We start from the raw sequence: 25,875 nt of genomic DNA, 5'->3' as shown, positions 1-25,875 counted from the left end.
TATTTTCCATAGGTCTGTATGCTTTGCTCTGTGGGCTATCATCTTTTTTCTTGCCATCGATCAGAAAAAACCTGTCGAAGATGGATGGCTTTAGATTATGCAGGAATTTCTATTGGAATACTGGGCTGCTATGTCTCTGGGGTGTTTTATGCATTTTACTGTAATAATGTAAGTAACTTAAAACATTTTACATTCTACGTTTCACATAGGTCTTGGGTTCTCTTGCCATGGTTCCTTTGAACTTAAAACTAATGTAAACACTGAGTTAATAATGTTTCCACTGAATCCACATAGCTACATGATTCCTCAGATGCACATTACATATCTTTTATTTTTATGCATATAGAGCTGAAGTTAAATAACATTAATGCTTAATGAAATTATGAAGCTGGCTACTGCTTTCCATTTTCCCTGATCCTTTCCTCCTCCTCTCAGTGAAAAAAAATAAAGGGTTTGTCTGTGAGTGTGTTGACCCAATTCTTCATAAGAAATATGTTTTCCTTTATTTAGTCTTTTACTTTTAGGTAGGCATAGAGAGAGACGGACCAGCTGGGGGGTGAGTGACTTTAATGAGTATGTACCTATCCTGAGCTCTAGATCGGCTCTACTTTCGACTCTGATGTCACAAAAGTCAGTTGTTGCCTTGTGCAAAGCAGCATTTGAAACACTGCTATCGGGTTATATAGCACCTGACCTAAAAATATTAGCCTGCTGACCTATGGAATATAACCCTCTGTCTCCTCACCTCATGTCCCAGCCAAGGAGGCAAACTGAATCTTCCACTGAGCTTGGTACATCTCACACCCTCCCATTCAGAAAGTCCTCATCATCCCTACTGTCTCTTTCTCCTGCTCTCCTACCTTACTCTTTTCTTTTTCTTTTGTCCTTTAGTTCCCCGCCCCCCTTTCAGAGCCAGGACAGAGCTGGGGCAGTATACCTACTAGGTACTTTGAATCCTACTCACAGAAGACTAGAGCCTGTCCTCTCCACAAGCCCTCCACATGTACAGGTGCTCCAAGCCATACTCCTCAGCCTTCACTTAGTGGGAAGATTGGCTATAGCGCAGGATTCCTCTGACTTGGGAATTCCAAAGTAGGATCTTTGTCTCTACACAAACAGAGATAACTGCTAGTAAAGTGTAAAACTAGCAAAGGGAAAAAATAAATTTGAAGTAAAAGAATTATTGATTGTAACCACTTACATGTGAGCCGTTTGCTTTTTTAGGCCTAATTACTTTGAAACATAAGCATTGAATTATATATGCAGTTAACCTTGTAAATTGGTTTGATTTTAGTAATAAACTGTTCATATATGCTCAGCTTTCACTTACTCATTTTGCATGAAACCATTTATATCTTTTAGAAAATTTGGAATAAACTGTTAACTAGGAGCTTGTGAGTGCAGTCTTGTCATATTTGAATTGTTATTCTTTCTCTGAAACCTAATCTGTTTGCTGTTTACCTTTTCTTAAACATACCTGATAATTCAAGAGAGTCATGAGACACTTCTTACAAATCTCTTTTCAGAAAATCTAGGCTTCCAAGAGAAGAGAACCCCTGGAGCTAATGATCATTTAAAGGAAAAATTGTTTTCTTTCCTCTTGTACCTAATCATTTCCAAATATTCAATTGCTGCAGTTGCTCTTTATCTTTTAAGGAATACAGTCTGCTTTGAGAATGAGATTGAAAACTCTGGACCCTCTATCCAGGGCAATGTGCATTTGGGCACAGAGTAACCAAACAATTTGACCTGTGATCTCACGAAGCTAATAACCCCACAAAAGTTCTTGGAGCCCAGTTTTAAGAATTCAGCTCTATGTGGTGCTAACTTTTAAGCTTCAACTGCTCATTTAGATACCTAAATACTCTGTGAGCCCTTCTAACTAAATATATTTTAAAATGCACATTTCATGCTTTCCCAGTCTCTCCCCACCCACACAAACACCACACCTGTATTATCTTTGCTCATTTGCTCCTTTAGAAGCCAGTTGAATGGCCTTTCATACTGGCAGCAGTCTAGCTGTCTTCCACTGCCTTTTCACACATCCAGTCAACCATTAAGATTTTAATTTATTTTTAAAAAGTCTCCTGAATCTGCTGCTCACATCTCTGTCTTCTTTGTTCAACGAGAGTCCAAACCTCCATTGTCTCTTTGGATCAGTTATTCTGATGTCTTCTTGCTGGTTTCCTATCATCACTTTCTTTTCCACACTGATGTCAGAGTTTTCTAATAAGTCAGTTTGAAAAGCAGGCCTGTCATCTCATTCTTAAAGAACCCTGCTATTCCCCCAGAGCCAACATGTTAAAGTTCCAAATCCTTAGCCTGAAAGTACACCTGCCCTTCAGCCTGCCTTCTCAAAATCTTCCCACTGTATGTGTTGTTTCTTTTCCTTGAGAACTCCCTCTTCTCACACAATCATGTATATTCCTCAGAAATCATCTGCTTAGATACCATGTCCTCTGTGAAGCATTTATTAGCTGCTCCAGGTAGCAAGTGCCCCCTCCACTGTCACTCTAAAACATTGTGTTCACAGCTCAGTTAACAGTACTTCCATGATAACTTGTTCATGTCTGCCCCTCCCGCAGTCAAGGAGCTCACCCACTGGGAGAGTCCGTGTCATAGTCAGTTTTGTTTCTACAGGACTTCTATACCCCTGGTATATAATAGGTACTCAAAAAACGCTTTTGTATGAGTAGATGTGGTTTCTAGCAGCTCACCTCGGAATTTGGTGTGTCATCCTAAGAAACCTAACAGTTGTATGGAGCATGCCGTGTTTTCAGGAAGGAAGTTAATCATGTCTAGAAATGAAAAAATCACGTAAATAAGTTTGGAATGTACAATGTAAAAGCCAGAATTGTTTTTTTCCTTCTCTTTTTTTTAACGACAATTAAAATTTGGTTTCCTTCTAGTATTGGCGCCAAGTGTACTTGATCACAGTGCTTGCTATGATCCTAGCGGTGTTCTTTGCACAGATCCATCCCAATTACCTCACACAGCAGTGGCAGAGGCTCCGTTCTATCATCTTCTGTTCTGTGTCAGGATATGGAGTGATCCCCACTCTTCACTGGGTTTGGCTCAATGGAGGAATCGGTGCTCCTATTGTACAGGTAGGTTGAATGTAGTCAATATTTTTCTCTCTTTTCTTTTTGTTCTTTTTGTTCTTTCAGTTTTACTCATTTTGGGTAAAGTACTGTAATCAGACCAGGAAGGTGGGTCTCTGTCACTTGAGAAAATATTTATAATTGCATATTGATGCCATGACTTTCACATCTATATAAATAAGTACGCCTTGCAGGAAAAAGCATAACAGCTATTTTTTTCTGAGAGGTCTTTCTGTGAAATGATATGTTCTTAATTCTCCTTCTTCTACCCTGAGTGTGTAAATACCCAAGTTCTTTTTTTTTTTAATTTTTTTAAATTTATTTTTATGATAGTCACAGAGAGAGAGAGAGGGAGAGAGAGAGAGAAAGGCAGAGACACAGGCAGAGGGAGAAGCAGGCTCCATGCAGAGAGCCCGACGTGGGATTCGATCCCAGGTCTCCAGGATCAGGCCCTGGGCCAAAGGCAGGCGCCAAACCGCTGAGCCACCCAGGGATCCCAATACCCAAGTTCTTAACAGTGGAGGAGAACTTCCAAATGTCTAGCTTTGTGAGCTATGGCAGGGATAATGCCAGTTATAAAATAAGTGTGGAACTGAGAGGAATTGATCAGTTGATTGATCTTTGTGGTGGAAAAGGAGCTGGGATAGATTTTGCCTTGGATCTGTTGAGTTTGAGGTACCTATAAAGGTGTAGATGGAGTTGGGATTTAGGTCACAGTTTGAGACTACTGATCAAGATTTGAAAAATCATGACTGTCTTGGCTACCTGCCATTGGAGCATGTCCCACCCACTAAGGACAATATACTGGGAATAAAAGAAAAGCTTTAAGAGTTAGGTATTATGGGGGCAAGTTGGAATGCATTTAGGAGGTAGCTCAGTGAGAACTCCTCAGTATTCTTGAGAAAGGGTTTAGAAAAAACTCAAGATCTCAGAGATCCATAAAAAAATGCTTTAAGAATGCGCGAGAGAGGGATCCCTGGGTGGCGCAGCGGTTTGGCCGCCTGCCTTTGGCCCAGGGCGCGATCCTGGAGACCCGGGATCGAATCCCACGTCGGGCTCCCGGTGCATGGAGCCTGCTTCTCCTTCTGCCTGTGTCTCTGCCTCTCTCTCTCTGTGACTATCATAAATAAATAAAAAAACTTAAAAAAAAAAAAAGAATGCGTGAGAGAGTAAACTTAAGATTTTTTTTTAACATCAGTTAAGTATGCCAGGAAATCTAGCAGAAATAATATATACTTGTTGCAGTGGGACTTTTATCTGGAAGATGGGGATTAAGTGCAGGTTTTACTCAAAAGATCATATTTTTTTAGAAGACGGGAAAACTAATAGGCTTACAGTGTACTTACGTGAAGTCAGCAACAACATGGTAGCAAGCATTTGGGTATAAAACTAGAAAAAAGGAAATTCCGTGATATAGCAAATTGAGTGGTATCATCTGGCCACTTTGTCAACTTCAGATGCTTTCTTCGTAAGATCAGGAAATTGGGAGAAAGCGAGACAGTAGTGATGAGGAACCTCATTGATCCTGATACCTGTGAAAACATCATTTCTCTACCAATTTTAACTCCCTAGAAATAAGTTAAAGAAAATACAGTGATGAGATGCAACTCCAGATTTAATTCTAACCATAAATGAACAACTGGTTATTGAGATAGAAGGGACCAAAATTTGAGATGAAGTAAACACATTCCTTTTGAGCTTATAATGACAAAGAGAACCAGACCTGCCTTCAGGCAGTAGATTTTTGAGAAAATCAGAGAAATATGGGAGCTTTCCTGTGTTCAGAAATCTTACAATAGAGATATAGTTGGGGAAGATAGTGGTTCTGCAAAATGGAAATCTAATGTGATCACAGATCATTCCAGTGAAGAAGCAAAGGGAGACTTCCAGAGAAATTCTCTAATCTGTAATTTTAAAAAGATGGGGAAAGAGAAAGATGAAAAGTTCCAGAAGGGCTAATCCTGGGAAGTAGGGTGTGGTTTTGTTCTACAATGAGAAATCCATGTTCCTTAGTATAAAAATGTAGAATTTACGAGGGTCATGATAGTTCTCACATATTTGTAGAGAGAAGTAATCTGTCTTTATTTCTTAAATAGCTTCTTGGTGAATTAGATTTACAACCAGAATTAGGAACAAAATGTATAAATTTGGGCTGGCTAATTTTCTTAGGGCAAGGAAAAGCTTTCCAACAGAGCTGAGAGATGGACTGCTTCATATAGTAGCATTTAGTAGGACCATTTGTCTGTGTTGGTAGAACAGATTTCATTGTTGGGCCAAACCTCTTGTGTCTTTTCTAGCCACAAACCCCTGGTCTTTAGTTTTTTTGCTTATTCATCCATTATTAACTCCATTCCCCATTTGCATTCCACCCATTCATCAAGGTTCCAGTTGGAGTTGGGTGTCCTTAGGACCCTCAGCCATTTTAAAGTTCTAGCTTCTTTAGTACCCCAACCTTTAGGGCACTCAGTTCCACTCCTATGGGCTATTTCCTGCAGGGAAGAAGGGAAGGAAGATAATGCCAAGCAGACACTGTGCTAGCATGGAGCTGGACAGGGGCTCTGCCTCACCACCCTGAGATCAGGACCTGAGCTGAAACCAAGAGTTGGGCACTTAGCGCCCCTGTTGGCTACAGTATTGAGAGCAGGGTTTCTGTAATTGGAGACTGTCCACAAAAGCAATTGAGATTGAACAGGCTTACATCCTATTTATGAAATCTCTGTAATCTGTGAATTAGACTCATAATAAATTAGTGATTCTGTCACAGTAAGAAGATCTGTGAAAAAATGTTTTGCTTTCCAGGACTTTGCACCCCGTGTAATTGTGATGTATGTGATTGCTCTTCTTGCTTTCCTATTCTACATTTCCAAAGTTCCTGAAAGGTATTTTCCAGGTAAGCAGCACTATTATAGTGACCTCGTGATTTATTCTAAATACATGGTGGAAGTATATGCTTCAGAATATCAAAAGTTAGATTTTCTCCAATATTATTGGTCATAGAATGGCTCTCCTGTTTAGCCAAATGTTATCTAAGACTTGAACTTTCAGAGGGCTTTCACAAACTTCCTTTCCTCCTCACTATGAGTTGAGCACAATAGATGACGTCACCACCACTTCATGATTATGAGCTAGTGACAAAGCTGGGAATCCTCTGTCTCCCAACTACTGCTTTTTTTGTGAAATACTATCAATTACCATTGACTTCTTTAGGTACCAACTCATCTTAAAAATTAATTTATATATGTAGAGATCCATAAAACAAGAAATAAGAAAAGAGACAGAGGAAAGTAAGACAATAATGAAAATAAGCCAGGGTTAGGATCACTTCACCAAATACCCATCATGAAGTTCTAAAATATATAGGCCACCAGTCTGCCTTTCAGCTTCCTGGCACCCAGTGCTAAGGGGAAAATAATATAAGTTAAAAGTCTTCACCTCCACAAGATCTACACAAACTAATAACTCAATAGGACAGATTTCCCTGATTGTTCAGTGCAAAGGAAAATAACCTTTGATAGAAAATGCCTAAGAGGACACTGGGTAGAATGAATAATGTTGTCCAAAACATGAATTTGCTTGTTTAGGAGCTTTAGATCTGGAGTCAGACTGCTTGGGTTCAAATCCACATCACCCACTTAATAGCTGCATGAGCTAAACTGAGTTACTCGTACTTTTTCAGCTCATTTCCTCATCCGAGCATGGAGATAATACTTTGTTTGATGGGGTTGTTATGAGGATTACATGCGAAAATGTACATGACCCATATAGCCAGGCTCCTCACAAGTAGTAAGCACTCAATACATGTTACCAACTATTACAATGATGATGTCCCTTGACCTCAGTCCTGTAAGTGAAAGATGTGGTTTAGTAAGAGAGTGATGCAAGTCCAAGTGAGCTTTGACTTGAGTCAAGAATAACAGATTACATAGAGCAGTGATTTTTTAGTTTGGAGAGCTAGAAGTAGGGCAGTGGCTCACATTCACGCTGCAAACTTGTCCCTCTTTCGTGGGTGAAGAATCTCTTCCATAGTGAATTGAAGATAGGATTATGCCACTTATGATATATGTTGAGAAGAAAGGATGAGAAACCCTGATCTAGAGAATGACTAGATCACAGAACCTCAGGCATTCTTCTGTGTACTTGTTTTTCACCACTGAGTTTTAAAAAAGAGTGGCATACAAAGAACCTGAGTGTAAACATTAGGATTCAAGAACATGACTAGCATATGTCCCATCCTTCAAGTAGGGCCAGAATCTTCCACAGAAAAGGTTCTGGCAAAATACATTTTTATACCACTTCACTAATTGTTCTTTTATTATTAACTTCGTCATGACAAATACATGGAGGAAACTGAACTGTGAAATTTTTCTATACTACGTCAGTATGGCCATAGTGCTTTTATGCCTTAAAATATTCATATCAGAAGTTCCCAGTTCCCTTCTAAGAGGTCAGATGTTTTGTAACTTAACTTTTCTCCTAGATGAGCTTGACATAAAATGTGTCTTGTGTAGCCGAACATGTGACGGGGTACAGGCACGGCGGGGAGGTATGGAGACTGTAGGAGATAATCGGTCTTCACAGACGAAGGTGATAGTCTCAGAGGTTCCTGAATGAGTGGCTTAGAAACTTTGTCTCGCCAGTCCCCATTTATGACCTGGCTATAGGGAAAAACGTGCAGTGGTGGTGAGATGGTAGGTGAATACTGTGAAATTAACAAATTTACACCTAATAATGTACTTTTAGCTCAGTTACATTTTTTAAAATGTAGAAACATCACGGCAGTATTTGATGGGGTCCAAAGATCCCCAAAGATGTCCATGGGCAGATTTAGGTGGATCTATCATACTTGTATTACAATATGATCAATCAGTTTTCTTTGTAATCCTCTGTATTTTGTGCTTTTTGAAAATGCATGTGTGGGCTTCACTGGACTGTCAGAGTATGCTGTGGCACCAAGAAAAGGCTAAGATCCCCTATAGAAAGGACTGTGTGAACTTATACTTTAAAATCTACATACTGTACTATTTCTGTTTCTCTTGGTAAGAAAAGACAGGGAAGGTTAGAGAATGTTTACGTTACCTGACCGTAGAGGCACCATGATAAGGAAACGTGATTTACATTTAAATTTCTATAGCTCTGTATTTCATTTTATTATTTTTCAAGAAGCTTCCCACATGTTAATTATTTAATCTCCTTGGAATTTAAATCTTAAGCACCAAGAGAAATAGTTGTTAGTTGTATATGAACTAACCAAACTTAATTAAGCCATAGTTACTAATGACATTTTGCAGATTATGTTGTATATATCCAGATAGGTACAGTGCCAGACAGGGAAGACACAAGGTCAAATTCCTGAAAGTAACCAAATTAGATTTTGAAAACACAGGTGGAATAGTATTTCTGAAATTCACCAATGTCCTTAAATTAGACCCAAATATGAATTTATCCCTTTAAAAAGAATATTTGGGTTTGAATTAATCTCCTGTCTCCAGGTGCTCTGACACTGTCAAAATCTTTTTTGCTGCTAAGCCATACCTCCAACGCCAGAGATAAAAATACATTCTTATTTTAATATCACAGTCAATATTCTTTTCTACCTTCCCTTCTAGGACAACTAAACTACCTCGGATCAAGCCACCAAATATGGCATATCCTTGCAGTAGTGATGTTATATTGGTGGCACCAGTCAACAGTGTATGTCATGCAGTACAGACATAGCAAGCCTTGCCCTGACTATGTTTCACATTTGTGAATTCAGGTATGGTCACCTGGTATATTCAGTTGTTAAGCAATATGTAATGGGGAGTTGTATACCCCACTATTTCTAAGATTCACATTAGTTTTTCCTTTTTTCCTCCTATTTAATATATCACGAGTAGTACTTTATAAAAATGGAAAAATATACTTGGGAATCTGTAATAATAACTGCTTTATGGCCCTTACAACTACTAATTTGCTGCTTGTACAGAAAGTGAAAATTAGTTGGCATTTATAAGAAACATCTGAAAACAATGAATGTGAAACCAGTGTAGAGATGGTATTTATTTTACTTAACACCAGCCTAATTTCCTTAGGAAGGGCCATGATGAAAATGAGTCATCCTGAGTGATTACTTTAATAGAAGATATTTACAGTAGTTGATCAAGTTGAAGTGCCTAATCAAGGCTAGGGTTACAATAGCCTGTGCTTAAGACGACAAGCTAGGAAAGTGGTTTTGATAATCACTAGCCTTTAGATACATGGTTTGTGAGAAACTGGCACTTAAGAATGATTTTCTCTTTAGCTAAGGGCTCTTTTCTCCTTAGGAACATTGGATTTTTTGGTTTGCTAGAACAAAAACCTTAAACCTTTCCTCCTTTGAGAGAGGCATTGAGAAGAGGATAAGAACTTGCACTGTCGTTTCCCATCAGATAAAAATCAGATTCAAAACTGATTAAATGACAAGGCAACAAATTCTGTGGCCTAATAACCAAGGCATTAGCATTTAAGTTTTTAATTTCAAAGAATGTGACTTAGTTCTGTGTAATAATTGCACTCTTGCCAGTGGATCACAGATTTTTGGTTCCAAAATTCCTGTGGCAAAATAGGGAATTTCGCCTCTCTGAATTTACAGTACTAAATGTGTTAATGGATGGTTGTTCCCAATTAAATGGGTGCTACTTTCAAGGCCACAGAGTCCAGATGGCCCAGTGTTGACCCTAAAATGAACCTTAAGCCTTAGAACAAAGTCATGCAGATACCCCAAATGATAGACAGGATTATTCACCTGTACTCTAGTCTTTTCCTGTTTATGCACGTGTTAGCATTTTATTGACAACTCAGAGTATTGATGTGCACTATCTAATATTTGCATCTGAAACATTAAATTTACTCTTTATTGTATATACCTAAAAAATAGATTTCACTGCCCTAGCATACAATGCTCTTCTTGTTCTTTGGCCTTTTCATATGTACGAATTAAATCCCTTTTGAAGCAGTCATTCACAAAAACCTGTTCATTGGAATATAAAATACTCTCCAAATTTCTTAATGGGTCGACATGAACTGCTTTAAATACTGGTGTATCTTCCGCACATTGGAATTACTAAATAGCAGAAGTGCTAATTGATGATGAAGCTTATTTCCACATTGCCATTTATACATCTTCTATTACGAATGTAATTACTTTAATGTGCCTCAGTTTATGCACCTGTAAAATTTTGTATTTCTTTTCAGCATAGCGTTTTTGGAATATAAATTCTTCATGCTAGTTATCTCAGCATGGAGCATCTTCCTAGTAGGCTAAGGGCGCAGTATTGTACCCCTTATGATGATGGAACACACTACTTTGGAAATAAACGCCTACTTTGCCTCTTAAGGCCACAAATTTGATCCATATGCTGAGTGATAGAAGACTTTGCTGTAATGATAATAGGATGGATTTTCCCTAAAACATCTCTTAGGGGTTTAACATTGATTTTACATAGGTATTTTGTCATTTTAGCCAAATAAAATACACCAAGTAGTTATTAATTTTAAAGTAGAAAAGTCTAGTTATTTTAGGCCTGGTACCATTTTTACTCTAAAATCTTCTCAAAATACAAAATTGAACTTTGAGTTCCATTTTCTCTTAATTTTTGAAAAACATTCCTGGTTTTTTTAGAAGTGTATGAATTATTTAATACTTGCCACCAGACTTAATAAAAAGGGCATACTGTGTTTGTTTTTTTAATTTATAAGGCATACAGGTCTAACCATAAGGAGGATTATAATATGTGAACATTTTTTGTAAGACAGCTATACTCTCCCATTTTCATCTTTACTATGATATATTTTATTATAAAGTAGGGAATGAATGAATGCGGATTGTTGTCAACTATAAACACTTCTGTATGTCAGCATTTACTGACCACTTACTGTGTGCATATCACTACTGGCAAATTTTTTAAGACACTGTTAACATGAAAGAATAACTATTTAAAAATTGCCTTGTAATAATGTATATTTAAGTTATTTTTGTCTTTATAAAGATTTATTAAATAAAATAAGATTAAAAGTACACTATTCAGCTACCATACTAAAAAAAACTGGTTTTAGTTTTACAGTGTGTAAACTATAAAAGCGCTTTACCTACAGACTTTAGACCTACATTTTAAAATTATCTTTGGCTATTTTAAATTGTTGTGATTTATAAGGTTGTAGTTAACTCATTTGAGGCAGTTATCTTTCTATATAAATCCATTTTCAAAAGATAGTGCTTGTCTTTTTTGTTATTACACCGAGTGCAATTGAGTAAGCTGCATGGCAAAATATGTGTTATGTAAATAAACTGGGTTTACTAAATATATTAAGTGCTGCTTGTCATTCTTTATAATACATAACAGCTTTAAAATCATGTTTTAGAATCAGGAATGAAGATTCAGGGAGTATCTGTCATCTTATGGCATCCCACCTGGACAAAGTAACCGATTTGAAGATTGTGATTGACTGGCATAAAGCTGTGCAACACCATTTGGCAGGTACCTAACCTAGAGATATCCTTTGCCCTGTATTAAATGTCAAGGGGCAAAGCCTGTACTTCTGGATTCCTGCCAATTGCTGAGCTGAATACATCTGTATCCACCTGAACTCATCATTCTGGGTAATTCTAGCCCTGCCAAAATGTGTGAACAGTCCGCTCAGCTATTAGGGGAGGGACAGAAGTGTCTTTTCCATGCATTACCACAATTACTGTGTTTGTATTATTAAAAATAGGTGCAAAAAAAAAAAAAAGGTGCAGATGCTACTGGGTACCAATGTCCCCTGAAATTCGGTACCCTGCTTCCTGAGTAGGTAGTGAGATAATGACCCAAAACTGAAACTCCCCTTAAGGAAACATTTTCACAAGGGAGAGGTTGACAGCAGTAGGGGTCTCTTGTGAAAAGTGAAGATTCCCTCCTTAGAGGGTAGGAGCAATAGCCACCAAAGCTCTAGTCCTGCTTTGTAAGTCTGGGATCAAAAAACACTATATGGAACATACATGTAATTTCAGTAGTGCCAACCATGTGAAGCAAAAGCAAACTGTTTTTAAACGTACAGCATAAAATTTCAAAAGCTCATGCCTTCACTATGAGAATAATTAACTGCATCTTACAGATGATGCTAGAACTGGACTTCCTTAAAAAGGGATTTGCTGCTCAATAAATAGCTTTCATTGCAAGATCTGTTTTTCTCTATAAAGAACTATAACTGAATTTGAACAGTGGTACATTTCACACTTTGTACCATTTACTAAAAAGACACAAAGCCCTTATTTTTCCACATAATTTTAGATGTAAGTGTAAAAAAAAAAAGTTCATAGCGAGGTCAATCCTTCCGCAAGCCACCAATCTCGAGTTTGTGAAATACATAAAATAATGTGATCTTGACACCAAACTTAGTCCACCAATCCAGTAAATAGGTTTTCTCTTTAACATGCCAAAGCCTCTTTTCTGACATAATCGAGGATTACAATATTTTATTTAACCCAAATATTTTTAAGTTCTATATGTTACCAGTTTTTAAGAAGCTTAAGTTATACACAATGCAAAAACAATGTCAAACATTCAAAAGACACTTCAAACTCAGGTTTTTGCCGTACCTTCATTATTACAATTAAAGGTAATTGTAGCGCCTGAACAAATTGTGCTATGAAGTGTTTTTGCTGCAAAAATGCTAGGTCACAATAGGTTTTCTTATGTAAGTCCTACACTGTGAGCTTTGCCCTAAGAACAGAGATCTAATCCTATTCACTTTTCTATTCCCCTGGCTGGAGCATAATAGATCCTTAATGTCTGTAGTGTGAATAAAAGCTGAACAGAGAAGTCTACATCCAAAACATTTAAGACAAATAATGAGGAACTCCGAAGTCACTAATTAGAAAGAATATGTAATCCATTTGGGATTTATTGCATTTAAAGAAAAGCAGATTATTAAAACAGTAGGTATGATAAATACAGTAAGAAAATAATTTTAAATTCCAAACAAAACAAAGTGAATGAGGGACAGAATTCAGTCAATAAGAATAAGCAATGTAAAGGCAATGAAGTAGTAAAATCAGTTAGTGCTTAATTAGATATAGAAAGGAAAAAAAAAAAAAGCAACGGGTTCTATCTCAGTTTCCCAGCTACATTTGAGGACTGAAGTTACTTTAGAAAGTATGTTTTGTAACAATTAGAAATATAATAAACATGTAAATCAGGTTTATTAAAAGTTAAAGTTATTTGCTTAGTGGTACATAAAAGGCTTCAGAAAATTCAAGTTTAACAAAAAATGGAAGTGTAATCAAAGAAAGTGCACTTAAAGCTGTTTGCCAGCAATTTAAAAAGTAGCTTACTATTACTATACTGCTTACTATTAGATGACCTTTCAATCACAAAAAGAGAGTAGTAATAAAAACAATTCTTTCAAAAGTAGCACAATAGATTTTTAAATAAAAATAACCCCAAATGATGACCCTTTGCATTTTCATCGGTCTACCTCATTCCTTTAGTGGCTTTTGTAAAACCTCCCTAGGAGTGAATGTTCTTTTAGTAATGATTGTGGTTGCAATTCCATTTAAAATTAAAGGTTCACATTAACTCCACAGTAGAGAGATGTGACATGCATGCATCTGTGTTTATATATTTAGGAAAATATAAAATTTTTCAAACATTTTATTCTCACAGTAGATTTGTCATCTCATTCTCACAGCAGATCTGTCAGCTCAGTGTCAGACCTAAAAACAAGTAATTTTGCTAAAAGAAGAAGTTTCCTGCACATTCTACACATATTAAAACAAATGTACCAACTCCTCAGACTAGTGATAATACACATGTACCTTCTAGCAATGCTTATATGAAGTACCAGAACCTAAACGAAGCAGAGCAGCCGAGCAGTAAGAACACTGCTCTGCCTCCTGAACAGCAGAGCAGAAGAGTGGGCTCCACCTTCACTATTTCCCACCAGCAGTATGAGGACGACAATCTATCACTGTTAAACAATAAACTGGGGTAGGATCAAAAGGTGTGTCTTATATCTACAATTCCAGGTAATGTCATAACTGGATGACACAGGCAGAGATGGGGTGGGTCTGTGGAAGAATTACAGTTTCCCAATTGATACTTCTGGATAAATATTCTAGTCAGTTAAATTTTCATCTGGCCTAAAACCTTTCCACCTCCACCTAATACATATACCAAGCAACTTTTGTGTCTCAGCAGATACATTCTTCAATGACATAAAAGCTGATCTTTTTGACACTAATATTGTGAAGTGATATTTAAAAAATTAAGTGAATGGTCCACTTTTACAACGATTATTCAAAATCAACAAGCATTATTAAAGCTGTTAGGACAGAAATAACTTTGGCCTCAGATTTTTGCTAGCTTCATGATTTACTTCCCTTAGTGATGTTCAAGCATGACAGGTTTAGTTAGGACTACTTTACGTACAAAAGAAGCACAGAGGACACCTGATTAATAAGAGGAAAATAATTTCAACTTTCCTTCCTTAAACAAGAATTGGACGGTCCCACAACAGAACCAAATTTTTACTGAATGCTGTGTCTCAAGTATGTGTTAGGCTCTTTTCATGTGCCTTGGGAGCTCTAGCCTCATCATTCTCCTAAGGGAATTACCCGGAATCACTGGAGTGATCTATCCCAATAGTGGGAGGAGATATTGGAGGATGGAAAGCACCCCTAATCCTGTACTCCTTGGGAGACACCTTTACTTCAACACAAAGGAATCTCCCCACTTCTATCCTATTGGGTTCCCTGTCAATCCTAATGTTTCCTCCGACCTATAATCTCAAGCGAGGAAAATCACTGGGGTGGGATATAATAAACATAAGAATGGAAACATTTTAAATAAGGTCAAAATCGTTTCCTTAGAATTCATCCAACGTCATAAGCCCAGAGTGTCTACATCAGTGTCTAAATCACTTAAAATTACTCAGTGCACTGAAAAGCAAGTGTAAGCAAGGCCTTGGTATCATACAGAATCTGATTATTTCATGTTTACAGCCCAAAGAGACCACACGAATTCATACACTACCCCTTTTAAATTATGAAACTCATGAGGTCTAGCAGAGACCAAGGCCAAGGACTAAAATAGCCAAAGAAGCATACTGTGTACACATGAACCAACAAATTTTCATTAAAAAAAAAATTGTTTGATACAAACCTACTGTAGTTCATGAACTTACTCTTTAATCAACTCTTCACTTTTAAAAAGAAAGTATCACTTGACTCTACTCTGTAAAGTTTTGAAGAACATCTACTTGAGCATTTGCATTAGCAGTATTAATCAACCTGAGAATCAGGGGGGAAAAAGAAAAGGTGCAAACATAATATTTGCCTTTGGCACAAGGACAAGTAATTGGTACAGCCGGGGCTCTAAAAATACAACTCTTAAGTAGTAATATAATGCTTGGTCTGCCTCTGCTACACTGTGATTCACATAGTGCTTCCCTGTTTATCCACAAATTTCTATCTGATTTAAAATATAAAAGAGAAAAGAAAGAGTAATGAATATATAGTTTAGTAACATACACTTAGAACAGTGATCACAGGCAAATAGCTCACTCCATTTGGGGCACTGTGATTAAGAGATCCTAATAAGATTACTCATAAAATACACTTTAATTGGACTCAAAGAAAGTGCATTTAAAATAGAGCAATCAAGAAGAGTGCCAGTTAATAAGAGTTTCCACCCCTTTTTGTAAGTAGCTTTATAACAGTTATAGAAACTTCTAAATGTTGATAGGGAAGGACAGTTAATTAGAACTTAAAATAGCTGGAGACACAGGAAGCACAAATACTGTATTCACATTAATTCATACAGTAATTTCTAACTTATTAAACAATTTCTATAAAATCTCAAGTTTCTAATTAGGATTTGTGGTGTTAAAAAAAAAAAAAAGGCAATTTGGTAGCCAAGTTCTTTTCACTGGATGCATCGACTAGCAGAACTGAGAAGCTAGTTCCTCATCATCTAATACCTTACAGCCATTTTAAGATCTTGTGTGTCAGTGCAGAGGTACTTGCAGCAGGATGCAGGAGTCCTGCCTCTAAGGCTTTTTGGGTTTCACTGTTCTGTGCACTTTATTCAAACTATTCCACCCTCCCAACCTAACTAGAAAGTTGTCACTCACGACTTGGGGAATATTTGGTGAAGGTGGTAATTTAATAAAGCACATTGTTAAATGCAACATGATTTTATGTTGTCTTAAAAACTCAGGGTTTCAGCTACAGATTTTTTTCCTGAAGTACAATTTCTATACAACCTTTGTCCTCACTCCCCATTTTCCAACAATCTGCTTTATTAGGGACATGACAGTAAAAGTTTTGAACAAGAAGCCATTCGAAAGCAATATAAACTTCCTGAAGTAGCTTTTCTCTCTTCTGTATCATTTTTTTTTCTTCTACGTTTTCCACAAGTCAGGTATTTTTCTGGTTTTTGTTCTGGGCTTCTGTGTAGATATTCCTTATTAATGGCACTTGTTTTAAAAAACAAAACAGTTTTAGGCACAATAGTCCATTACTTCTGGCTCTGTTCTGTCGAGAAAGGTGTTAAGGACTAAAATCTCTGCTCTCTCCAGATAGTAACTTTTTTCATTCTTTAGGAGAACCAGATTTTGATTTTACTGTGTGGAAATTAGAAGAGACCTTTGAAAATTCACAAATCCAACCTCTGTATGTACAAATAACCTTAGTTTTAAATGCTGGATCCTGACAGGCAGGAGCCCAGAATATGCACACCCAAGTGACGTTCTGCTACAAAAATAATGACACAGCTTTCCAGTCCCTTTTCAGTGGCTACACAACTGGAAAGGTGGCGCGTGCTCCCCCTGGATTTCTGTGGAGTCCGATCTGGTGGCTGAAGCCCAGGGTTAGAGCTAGCAGTTGAGCTCCCTTTTCTCCTTCACGGAAGAGACAGCAAGTCACTACCCTGTGGAGACACTTCCTTTTTCTATTTGGTTTATTTAAAAATCACCTATTTCTGATTGACCTGTTTGCGAGTGAATGATATAAAGAGCTATACAAATAAATTTCCTTTCAAATTCATAAAACTATTCATACTTTTTTGAAACAGGAGTTAACGCCAAGAGTCTGTCAGAAGTATCTACTGTTTAGAAGGAAATGGAGCAGCACCAAATGGGTCTAATTCAACTGACTGGGACTGTTGGGACTGATGTGAAGTGATGCTTTGCACCACAAGTTCTGTAAAGGGCACGGCACCAAAATCATCCATTTTCAACGCATCTGTACTGTGGAATGAGCTGTGCAGTGAATTCGGTCTTGGTCGCCCGGGCAGGACGGGGTTGTGATCAGCACGGATGTCACTCAGGCCCTGATGTGGAGGGTGCCACGGCAGGTCGGGAGGATGGAAGGGTTTGGCACCAAAGGGGTCCAACAGACTCTCCTCGGGTTGCAGGCCATTCCCTCTATCTTTCCCATCGGTTAGTGCAACACTAATGTTCTCCTTGGAGTCTGAGATGGTTAAAAATTCATTGCTGCTTTGAGAGTCTCGGCGGCCCACCTTTTTATGCCTGCGAGCCCTTTCTGGAGTGCGGTAGGTAGGCTTCACAGTCTTCTTTGTGCTGGTTGGTGTGCCATGATGGCGCTTCCCATTACTTTTGGACAGATCCTGCTTGGTGCGCCTTTGGCGAGAAGACAGTTTCTGTAAGCTTCGCTGTTTGACTTTTTGCTGTTGACTCCCAGTTATTTCCTCAAAGGGCACAAGCCCAAAAAGGTCCTCATTGCTGTCACTTTTGCTGGTCGATGTGGCAAAGGGCTGAAATGGAGTGGAGCCAAATATATCTACACTTTTTGGACAACCTGGGGAAGTATGTGCTTCGGGCCCCACGGCACGGCAGTCCGGTACACTCACCTTCTTGCTAAAGGGGGCCTTTGTGAATACGTCAAATTCCTCTTGCTCCAGACCCACGGTAGGACTGAGGCTCTGTTGACAGAAGTTCTTCTCATTCTTTCCTTGATGAGGCTGCTGAGCACGCACTGCAAAGGGGACAGCGCCAAATACATCAAACTCCTGCTTAGGAGCCTCTACGCCAACATCAGAGGGTAATCGGGTCGGGGAGAGGAGTGTGTTACTAGGATCTTGCATTGGTCCACTGCCACATTTGTCTCTGTAGACAGGGCTCACATCACTGTACTTTACTTTGGCCTGCTCATAATCAGAATCAGAGCTATGTTTCTCTTCGTCCTCATCTTCAGAATCCATGAGGAGAGGCCTATGACCCAGATTTTCTGGTTCAGTATCATCATCATTAAAATCTCCTTGTTCTCCCTGAAGAACTTCTTCATCCTCTTGTTCCTCCTCTTCACTGCTCTTAGGAGAAGGGGGATCTGATTCAAAATCACTTTCAGACTCGTCATTCCGCTTTTGCACTTGACTCTGTATTGATGAATTCTCCGAGGTTTTCTTTCCGGTCTGGTGGTCTTTAGATACTGGACTTGCTTTTCTATTCTTGATAGGGTTAACAGAAATATTTTCTTGATTCCCGGATGTATTTTCAATTTTCTTTTCTGGAGAACCTGCAAGTTCAAAGAAAAATTACTATTCCAATACATTTCAAGAACCATTTGCACAAACACAAGGTATTGCAAGTCCCTCGCATAGAGGAAATAATGTCAATTCTTTGGTTATTGGGCATTCCTTAGGGAATGCACCTGTCCTCAACTAGACGGTTAGATCCGTTAGCAGAGAGAGATTTACTTGCCTCTTGTCTCCTACACACCACCTACTCACCTTAAGCCCTCACTGACAGCTAGGTCTTATGTATAGTACCCAGAACAGGACTCTGAATATAGTATACAAGCAAACTTTCTTCTCCTACCTTCAGAATAGATTATTTAATTGCCCCAATCAGAATCCCACAATTACCAGATCACCTTCTGCTTCTATTTCAACTCCATTATAAAGTTTTCCCAAAGAGATCAACAAGCATAAATAAATTAAATTTTTTAAGCATTCTGGTTGTCTTATGGCTTAGGTTAACAACATGAGTGCATCCCCATAATCTGATCAAAGCCAAGAACCAGGTACTGAACCCAGATCATACCAAGGACATCTGCCTTCCCTAGATGACACATCTTCCGTTAACTATTATATCTTCACTACCATTAAAAGCATGCTACCTTTAAAAAAAAACAAAAACAAAAACAAAAAACTTAACTACCAATATGTTCACTGTACCAAAGACCATATAATTTCACCGTATGGTATATAATAAAGATTGTATTAGCTACATGAAAATATATTGCCCTCCCAATACACTGGGTGTATTGAATTGATTTTCCAGAGGTAGGGATCAGTTTGGACTGATCCAACCACACATCATCCCTTCCCTTCCTTTGACTAAGATCAGATATTTCCAAATAATTAGCTAGGGTTGGAAGTATAGTCTGTAGTCATGAAAACTAACCAACTTATGATGGAAGGACCATTATTTTCCTGTTATCAACATGGTCCCTATGGCATATGACACCTCTGAGTTCTTACCTTCTCTTTCAAAGTCAGCACTGTTGTCTTCCCACCTCCCTGACTGCTGCTCCTTGGTCATACATGGAGAGACTTCTCTTTCACTGTCATCTCCATATGCATGTATGTTCCCCAGGGTTCTGTCCTTGGCTTTCTCCCTCTGTATGTCCTCCCATGGTCTTAAATACTTGTATGTTAGTTGCCACCATCATGACTGGATCTCTCTAATACTGACCACGAATACGTATCTTGCTAATACTTATGAATATGTATCCTACCATCAAACTCAGTAATTTCAAAAGAGATTATCTTTCCTCTTAAAATGTGCTCCTCACCAGCTCCCTCTAAATTAGTGAACAACATTTCTAAATAGTTCTGCAAATCAACAGAAGTCTGGAAATCATTGTCCTTCCTCACCAAACGGTTAGTGTTTGTTCTTTTTTTAAAGATTTTATTTATTTATTCATGAGAGACACAGAGAGAGAGAAAGGCAGAGACACAGGCAGAGGGAGAAGCAGGCTCCCGGCCAGGAGCCCGATGTGAGACTCCATCCTGGACTCCAGGATCACGCCCTGAGCTGAAGGCAGACGCTCAACCGCTGAGCCACCCAGGTGTCCCTAAACGGTTAGTGTTTCTAAACTCTTGAATCTGTTCCCTCTCTCCCTCTATTCTTGCCTGTCTGCCCCCAGTACCATGTCCCTCAAACTGCTGCTCTGTACTGCCACCAGAATGACTTTTCTGAAACACTAATTATGTGGCTACAGCTTAAAACCATTCAGGGGCTCAGCCCAGCATAGGGTGCCCTTCTCTCACCGGATTCTGTCCTACCACATCTTTAGCCTCAGACCTGATGTCTCCCTTGGGCATTCTTTATTTATAGCTCTACCTGACAGATTTACATTAAAAAAATTATTTTGAGCTATCTTATCCAACCTCTTAATGTTTGCTATCAGAAACTGAGGAACCTAATAGATTTGGGTTTCAAGGAGCACTTTGCTGTTTTAACATCTACCATTGTCACACCACCCCTTGGTAAGAACATCCTTCTAGTGGACCTGGCTATATTCCTAGACCCAGCCCATTCCAGGGCCCTGCGAAGACACTCCTTGAAAAATATCCATATTTGGGACTCCTTAAACTTAGTACAAGCTTTAATTGTACTCTATGACAATTATTTGATTATGAGCTCCTAGACACAGTCCTATTTATCATTTACCTCATTTATCCTTCTTTTCTATCTTAGCATGTGGCGAATCAATTATTAGTGACTATTAAAGTCACTAATATTAGGGACTACTCTGAGCTCATAGACATAGATGAAAATTCAATATATTCCAAACACAATAAAGAAAGTTACATTAAAAAATGAACTCTTCATATTTGGAGACTTTTAGCTCAGAATTCAGTCACTGCATTTTTTTTTTTTTAATTTAACAACAAAAAAAAAATGTTTGTTACATTTTGTTACAAAATGTAGGGCACTTTCCTACATGCTATATGTACTGATCATACTTTGGTGAATAAAACAGTCTCTGCCTTCAGGAGTTTACAATCAAGTGTGGGGACTGCACTCTGAAAGTCATGGGGTGGGGGAAGGGGTACATAAACCCACTCCAGACAGTCCGCAACGCAAAGGCCTCCCTAAGGAGATGACGGTTAACACTGAACAGTGAGAAGGAGCCAGCCATGCAGAGGACAGGCAGAAAGCTGCTCCAAAGAAAGACGTTGACATGTTTGAGGAAAATAGGCCGGTGTGCCTGGAGTACAGCATGGGGAAAGAGAGGGTAAAGGACCAGCAGCCTGTGAAGGTGCCTTTCAGGCCATGATAAGGAGTCTGGATTTTGTTCTAAATTCAGTATGTAAATAGGAAGCCATGACAAGGCTTTATTTAAAATGGGCATCACAATCAGATATATATTTGAAACATAACGGACTGCTGTGTAGAAAAAAATGGGTGAAGAGAGAGAGAAACAAAAGTGAGATCAGGGAAGAGGAAACTGTAGAAATTAAAACCAGAGATTTTGGTGGCCTGGATGATGATGGTGGCAGGGTAAGTAGAAGTGAAGAATGAGAGACTGAAGAGGGCAACAGTGCCATTAACACTGACAGAAAAGAGTGAATAAAGAATGATTGGAAAATAGAGATTATCATGAATTTGGTTTTGCACACAATGCTCAAGTTATCTGTGAGGCATCTAAGTGCAAACAGATACCTGTGGCTTGAGGGCAATGGTTAGCTTTTGACTGGAGACCAGAGATCTGGGAGTCTTCCCCACGTAGAGGTTGTGTACAGAGAGTTACAAGTCTGAAGGAAATCACTTAGGAAGTGAGTACAAAACAGGAAAAGGGAACCCCACATGGAGCCCTCAGGTATAATACATTTGGAAGTCAGCAGAAGAACCTACAAAGCTAACTGCAGAGTAGAGAGAGGAGGACCAATAGCAGGGGAGTGCAGTGTTAGGAGAGGAGTGCTTTTGGAGACAGTAGACGACTGAGCCAGGTGAGGCAAAGAGGTACGATGACCTCAGGCCAGACAATGGCCACTGGCTCTGGTCAGTCCATGCAGTTTGCTGGCAATCTTGAAGTGAGGAGTAGGGCTGAGGAGGAGGAGGAAGAAAGAAGACGTGGAGAATTCCATCAGGTTCTACTTAAATAGAACTTTCATTCATTATTCCTCTACCAGTTCCATGAAATCAGCCAAGAGCTAAATGCTATATCCTTACAAATTTTATAATAGGCTTATCTTCAATCCTAACAGATTAAAACCAAATCAAATGCAGATTCTCAAGTCTGACTTCTCCTCCATATAGCTTACTTCTGATACTAAAAACGAAGATTACTTTTAGATTAGCTGTAAAATTTATTTTCATGAATTTTTATTCAAAAGCAAAAAAATAATACTGTAGGGGCAAAGACTTACAGTTCCTCTGCGATACAATTTAACTTATTACCTCAAGCTCCTTACCCACCCAGAGAGCCACAACTTGCTCCCCTCATGCCTGCACATGGACACTTCCAGGCACATTCCAGAATGTTTTCCAAAGGTATCCTGCAGAACATTATTCCTATTACAAGAACCAAACAGCTCTGTGGTCTCAGGTACCAGAGTTTGTCAAATGCTTCACTATGTAATGTGCCTCTACCTGGAAAATGCTCATTAAAGGTGCTGCCAGTGGGGACGCCTGGGTGCTCAGGGGTTGAGCCATCTGCCTTTGGCTCAGGGTGTGATCCTGGAGTTCCGGGATTGGGTCCCACACTGGGTTCCCTGCAAGGAGCCTGCTTCTCCCTCTGCCTGTGTCTCTGCCCCCCTCATGATAAATAAAATCTTTAAAAAAATAAAAATAAAAAAAAATAAAGTTGCTGCCAAGTCATACACAAAACAATCAGCTTAATCTTATGAAAAGCAGGACTTCCCAAATTTGCTTTGCTAAAAATACTTTTATGTACAAGTAGCACCTATTAACTTTATAAACGATTTTGCTAAACACATTCTCAGAAAACACTGCTTCTACAACTTTGAGAAATTCCATTTCTAGGAGACCTAGAAAATTTAACATAGGACAGAATCCTTCAGTTGACTTCCCCTTTGTTCTTCTATTTTAATCTCAGTCTTCTAAGTTAACTGTTTCTTTTACCCAATTGGCCACTAGTATTTCCAAAACAGTCGACACTTCCTACTCATTGTCTGCACCATCAGCTTTTCAAAGTTGTATTAAGAGAGAGAGATTTCTTTGTGTTAAGTGCTATACAGATCTTTTCTTTTTTTTTTTTTTTTTTTCAGAGAGAGAGAGAGATGAGCAGGGAGGGTGAGGTGGGACAGAGGGAGAGGGAAAGGGAGAGGGAATCTTAAGCAGGCTCCACACCCAGCACAGAGCTCAAAGCAGGGCTCCATCTCACAGCACTGAGATCATGACCTGAGCTGAAATTAAGAGTCAGATGCTTAACCAACTGAGCTCACAGCATCCCCCATCTGTTTTTTTAGTTGTCAGTGTGAATATAAATTTATGGGGTTTTTCATTTACCATTTTTAATGCATGTTTATAGGTATCAGTAATTATTACTTCTGACAGAAACAAGATAAAACATATATTGTATATATAGCATTTTAAGATTTAACATTTACCTACAGAACCTCTAGGTTGTTTCTAGTTTTTCAGCATTTTAAATACAACCATGATCATGCTCTTTTTCCTTGAGGGGAAAAAAAAAAGAAAACTCTCCTTTTTTAATATTAGTTTCACTTTATGGACTTACTTACTTGGATGTTATTTCCTCATCATACATGATTAATACACAACTAGTAACTTAACTCAGTAACAATCTCTGACAAGATCATTGCTAAATAATCTGTACCCCTCATGCATAATGTGAGGAAATATATAAATTATGTTATGAGGGATTAATATAACAGTAACAGGTTCTACTTCATAGGATTGTTATAAAGAAAGGATTTAGAAGAGTGCCCAACACTCAATAAGCATTCAATAGTAAACTATCATCATTACCTCCAGAACAAAGCCAAACTCCATTACCTCATCCACCAAATTCCAACCTTCTAGCACCTTTTCTGGACTCAGTGGTAGACAGTGGTGAGGACAAGCGCAATTTTTTTTTTTTTTTTTAAGATTTATCTACTTGAGACAACATGCACAAGTGGGTGGAGGGGCAGAGGGAAAGGGAGAAATAGACTCCCTGCTAAGCAAGGAGACCAACGCTGGGGTCAATCCCAGGACCCCAGGATCATGACCTGAGCCAAAGGCAGACACTCAACCAACACAGCCAACCAGGCACCATAGAGACAAGTGTAATTCTATGAATAATTCAAGAAGCCTTCATGTCCACTTGAGAAATGGCTAGAATAGGAGTGCCTGGCTGGCTCAGTTGGAAGAACATGTGACTCTTGATAGCAGGGTTGTGAGTTCAAGCCCCACACTGGGTGTAGAGATTATTGAAAGAATATATATATATATATTTTAAATGGCCAGAAAAAAGTAGGCACCCAAATGTATATCCACCTACAAGGTGCACAGTAGATCCTGGAAACTACATCTCTGATTTTTAAATAGCTGTAGTTGGGTGCACAGTATAAGAAATTGAAAAAGACTGCTCTCAAAAAGACCCAGAACAGACACACACACACAATGATCTATATGCCATCTTTGTGGTTTCAGATTATATCCCTGAAAAGTATGGGCAACTGGGAGGTTTTTTCTGTTGGTTATAGAAAGACTGACTTCCTTTTATTGTCTCCCCTTTATTAAACTATAACAAGCAAGGATACTTATCCAAATTCCTTTCTTCTCCCATGTCTCACAAGAGAATCCAGAGCAGCAGTGAATTGCTCTGACAGTATACTAAGAGCAATTTACATTTTAAGCACCATTACAACACAATTTAAATACAAGTGGTCCTGGCTCTCCAGCACCTCCTGCTGGGAAACATTAAATTCCAGGCTGCAAGTTACAGCAATCCTAGATAAGGCTTTACTCTCTGCAGTAAAAGTGATCTACTTAATGACCCCCTCTTCACTGTAAAACTATGGAAGAATTGGAAAGAAATGGGAATTACACAAAATTTTAAATTATTTCAATATATTCTAAGGCTTTTAGTCCTGTTCCAAAGACTGTCAGAATAAGTATTACAGGTTATAAAGTTGGTTATCAACTTTATACAATGTATACTATGTGACTTCATAGCTAAGTGCTATCATCAACTTTTATAATCTATTTCTTTGCCTAAACATATTCCTGTAATTTAAAAAGAAAAAGAATTCAGATATTCCTACTCTATGCTCCTGGGGCCAGATTGCTTCTTCCAGTTGTTAGAATAAATATTACACATGTGATTTACTATGGAATTTAAATCAGGATTAGTTTACTACTTAATTCCCCAAAAGTACAGTCTAAATGTTTCCTTATAATTCAATATATCCTAAATCCTAATAATCCCTATATTTACTGAGATTTGTATTATTAACATAAGAAATGGCTGTTTTTCAAGTGTTTGGAAGGGAAGCTATAATATTTAGAATAAGCACTAGAAACATGTATTTATAGCATAAACAAATCAAATGTCTAGAATGTGCCCAGGATCATACTTCAGTTACCTTTCTCTATTAAGTGATTTTGGCAAAACACTGTAAATTTTCATGTATTAAACTAACTTTTATTTTTGGCTCTGAGTAGGGCATTCTTCTTTCCTTAAGCTAAATACAACAGAATATTTTGATGGCTTCTAGTCAGGATGTTATTTCTGCATTGTGCCTTAGAACTACAAACTATAAAAATTTTAGCTTTT

At 38.3% G+C, this 25,875-nt stretch overlaps 2 protein-coding genes across 8 annotated transcripts in view; one reads left to right on the top strand and one right to left on the bottom strand.

Annotated features, from left to right (window-relative positions):
* The window catches only part of PAQR3 (progestin and adipoQ receptor family member 3), a 28,286-nt gene extending 10,947 nt beyond the window's left edge, over positions 1-17,339 (top strand). Inside the window, exons 3-8 of one of the 5 annotated variants that reach the window (XR_003127795.3) lie at positions 13-168; positions 2,910-3,107; positions 5,901-5,991; positions 8,708-8,856; positions 11,481-11,596; positions 17,171-17,339. Coding sequence is in view for 2 of the 5 variants with exons in the window: in XM_025426941.2 (XP_025282726.1) it covers positions 13-168; positions 2,910-3,107; positions 5,901-5,991; positions 8,708-8,850 (588 nt within the window). In the remaining 3 variants the exon portion in view is untranslated. Of the gene's footprint in view, positions 1-12; positions 169-2,909; positions 3,108-5,900; positions 5,992-8,707; positions 11,425-11,480; positions 11,597-13,787; positions 14,347-17,170 lie in introns of those variants that run through there. The other 4 variants (XR_003127804.3, XR_003127816.3, XM_025426941.2 and 1 more) reach the window with 4 other exon arrangements.
* The window catches only part of BMP2K (BMP2 inducible kinase), a 114,923-nt gene continuing 101,606 nt past the window's right edge, over positions 12,559-25,875 (bottom strand). For all 3 annotated transcript variants that reach the window (XM_025426915.3, XM_025426902.3, XM_025426923.3), the window contains one exon: positions 12,559-18,633. In XM_025426915.3, the coding sequence (XP_025282700.2) occupies positions 17,201-18,633 (1,433 nt within the window). In that variant the 3' untranslated portion in view covers positions 12,559-17,200. The remainder of the gene's footprint in view (positions 18,634-25,875) is intronic.

Source organism: Canis lupus, chromosome 32 (assembly GCF_003254725.2).
Source record: "Canis lupus dingo isolate Sandy chromosome 32, ASM325472v2, whole genome shotgun sequence".
NCBI classification, from domain to species: Eukaryota; Metazoa; Chordata; class Mammalia; order Carnivora; family Canidae; genus Canis; species Canis lupus.
The sequence above is the reverse complement of the archived record's forward strand: the minus strand, read 5'-3'. Positions and strand labels throughout refer to the sequence as shown.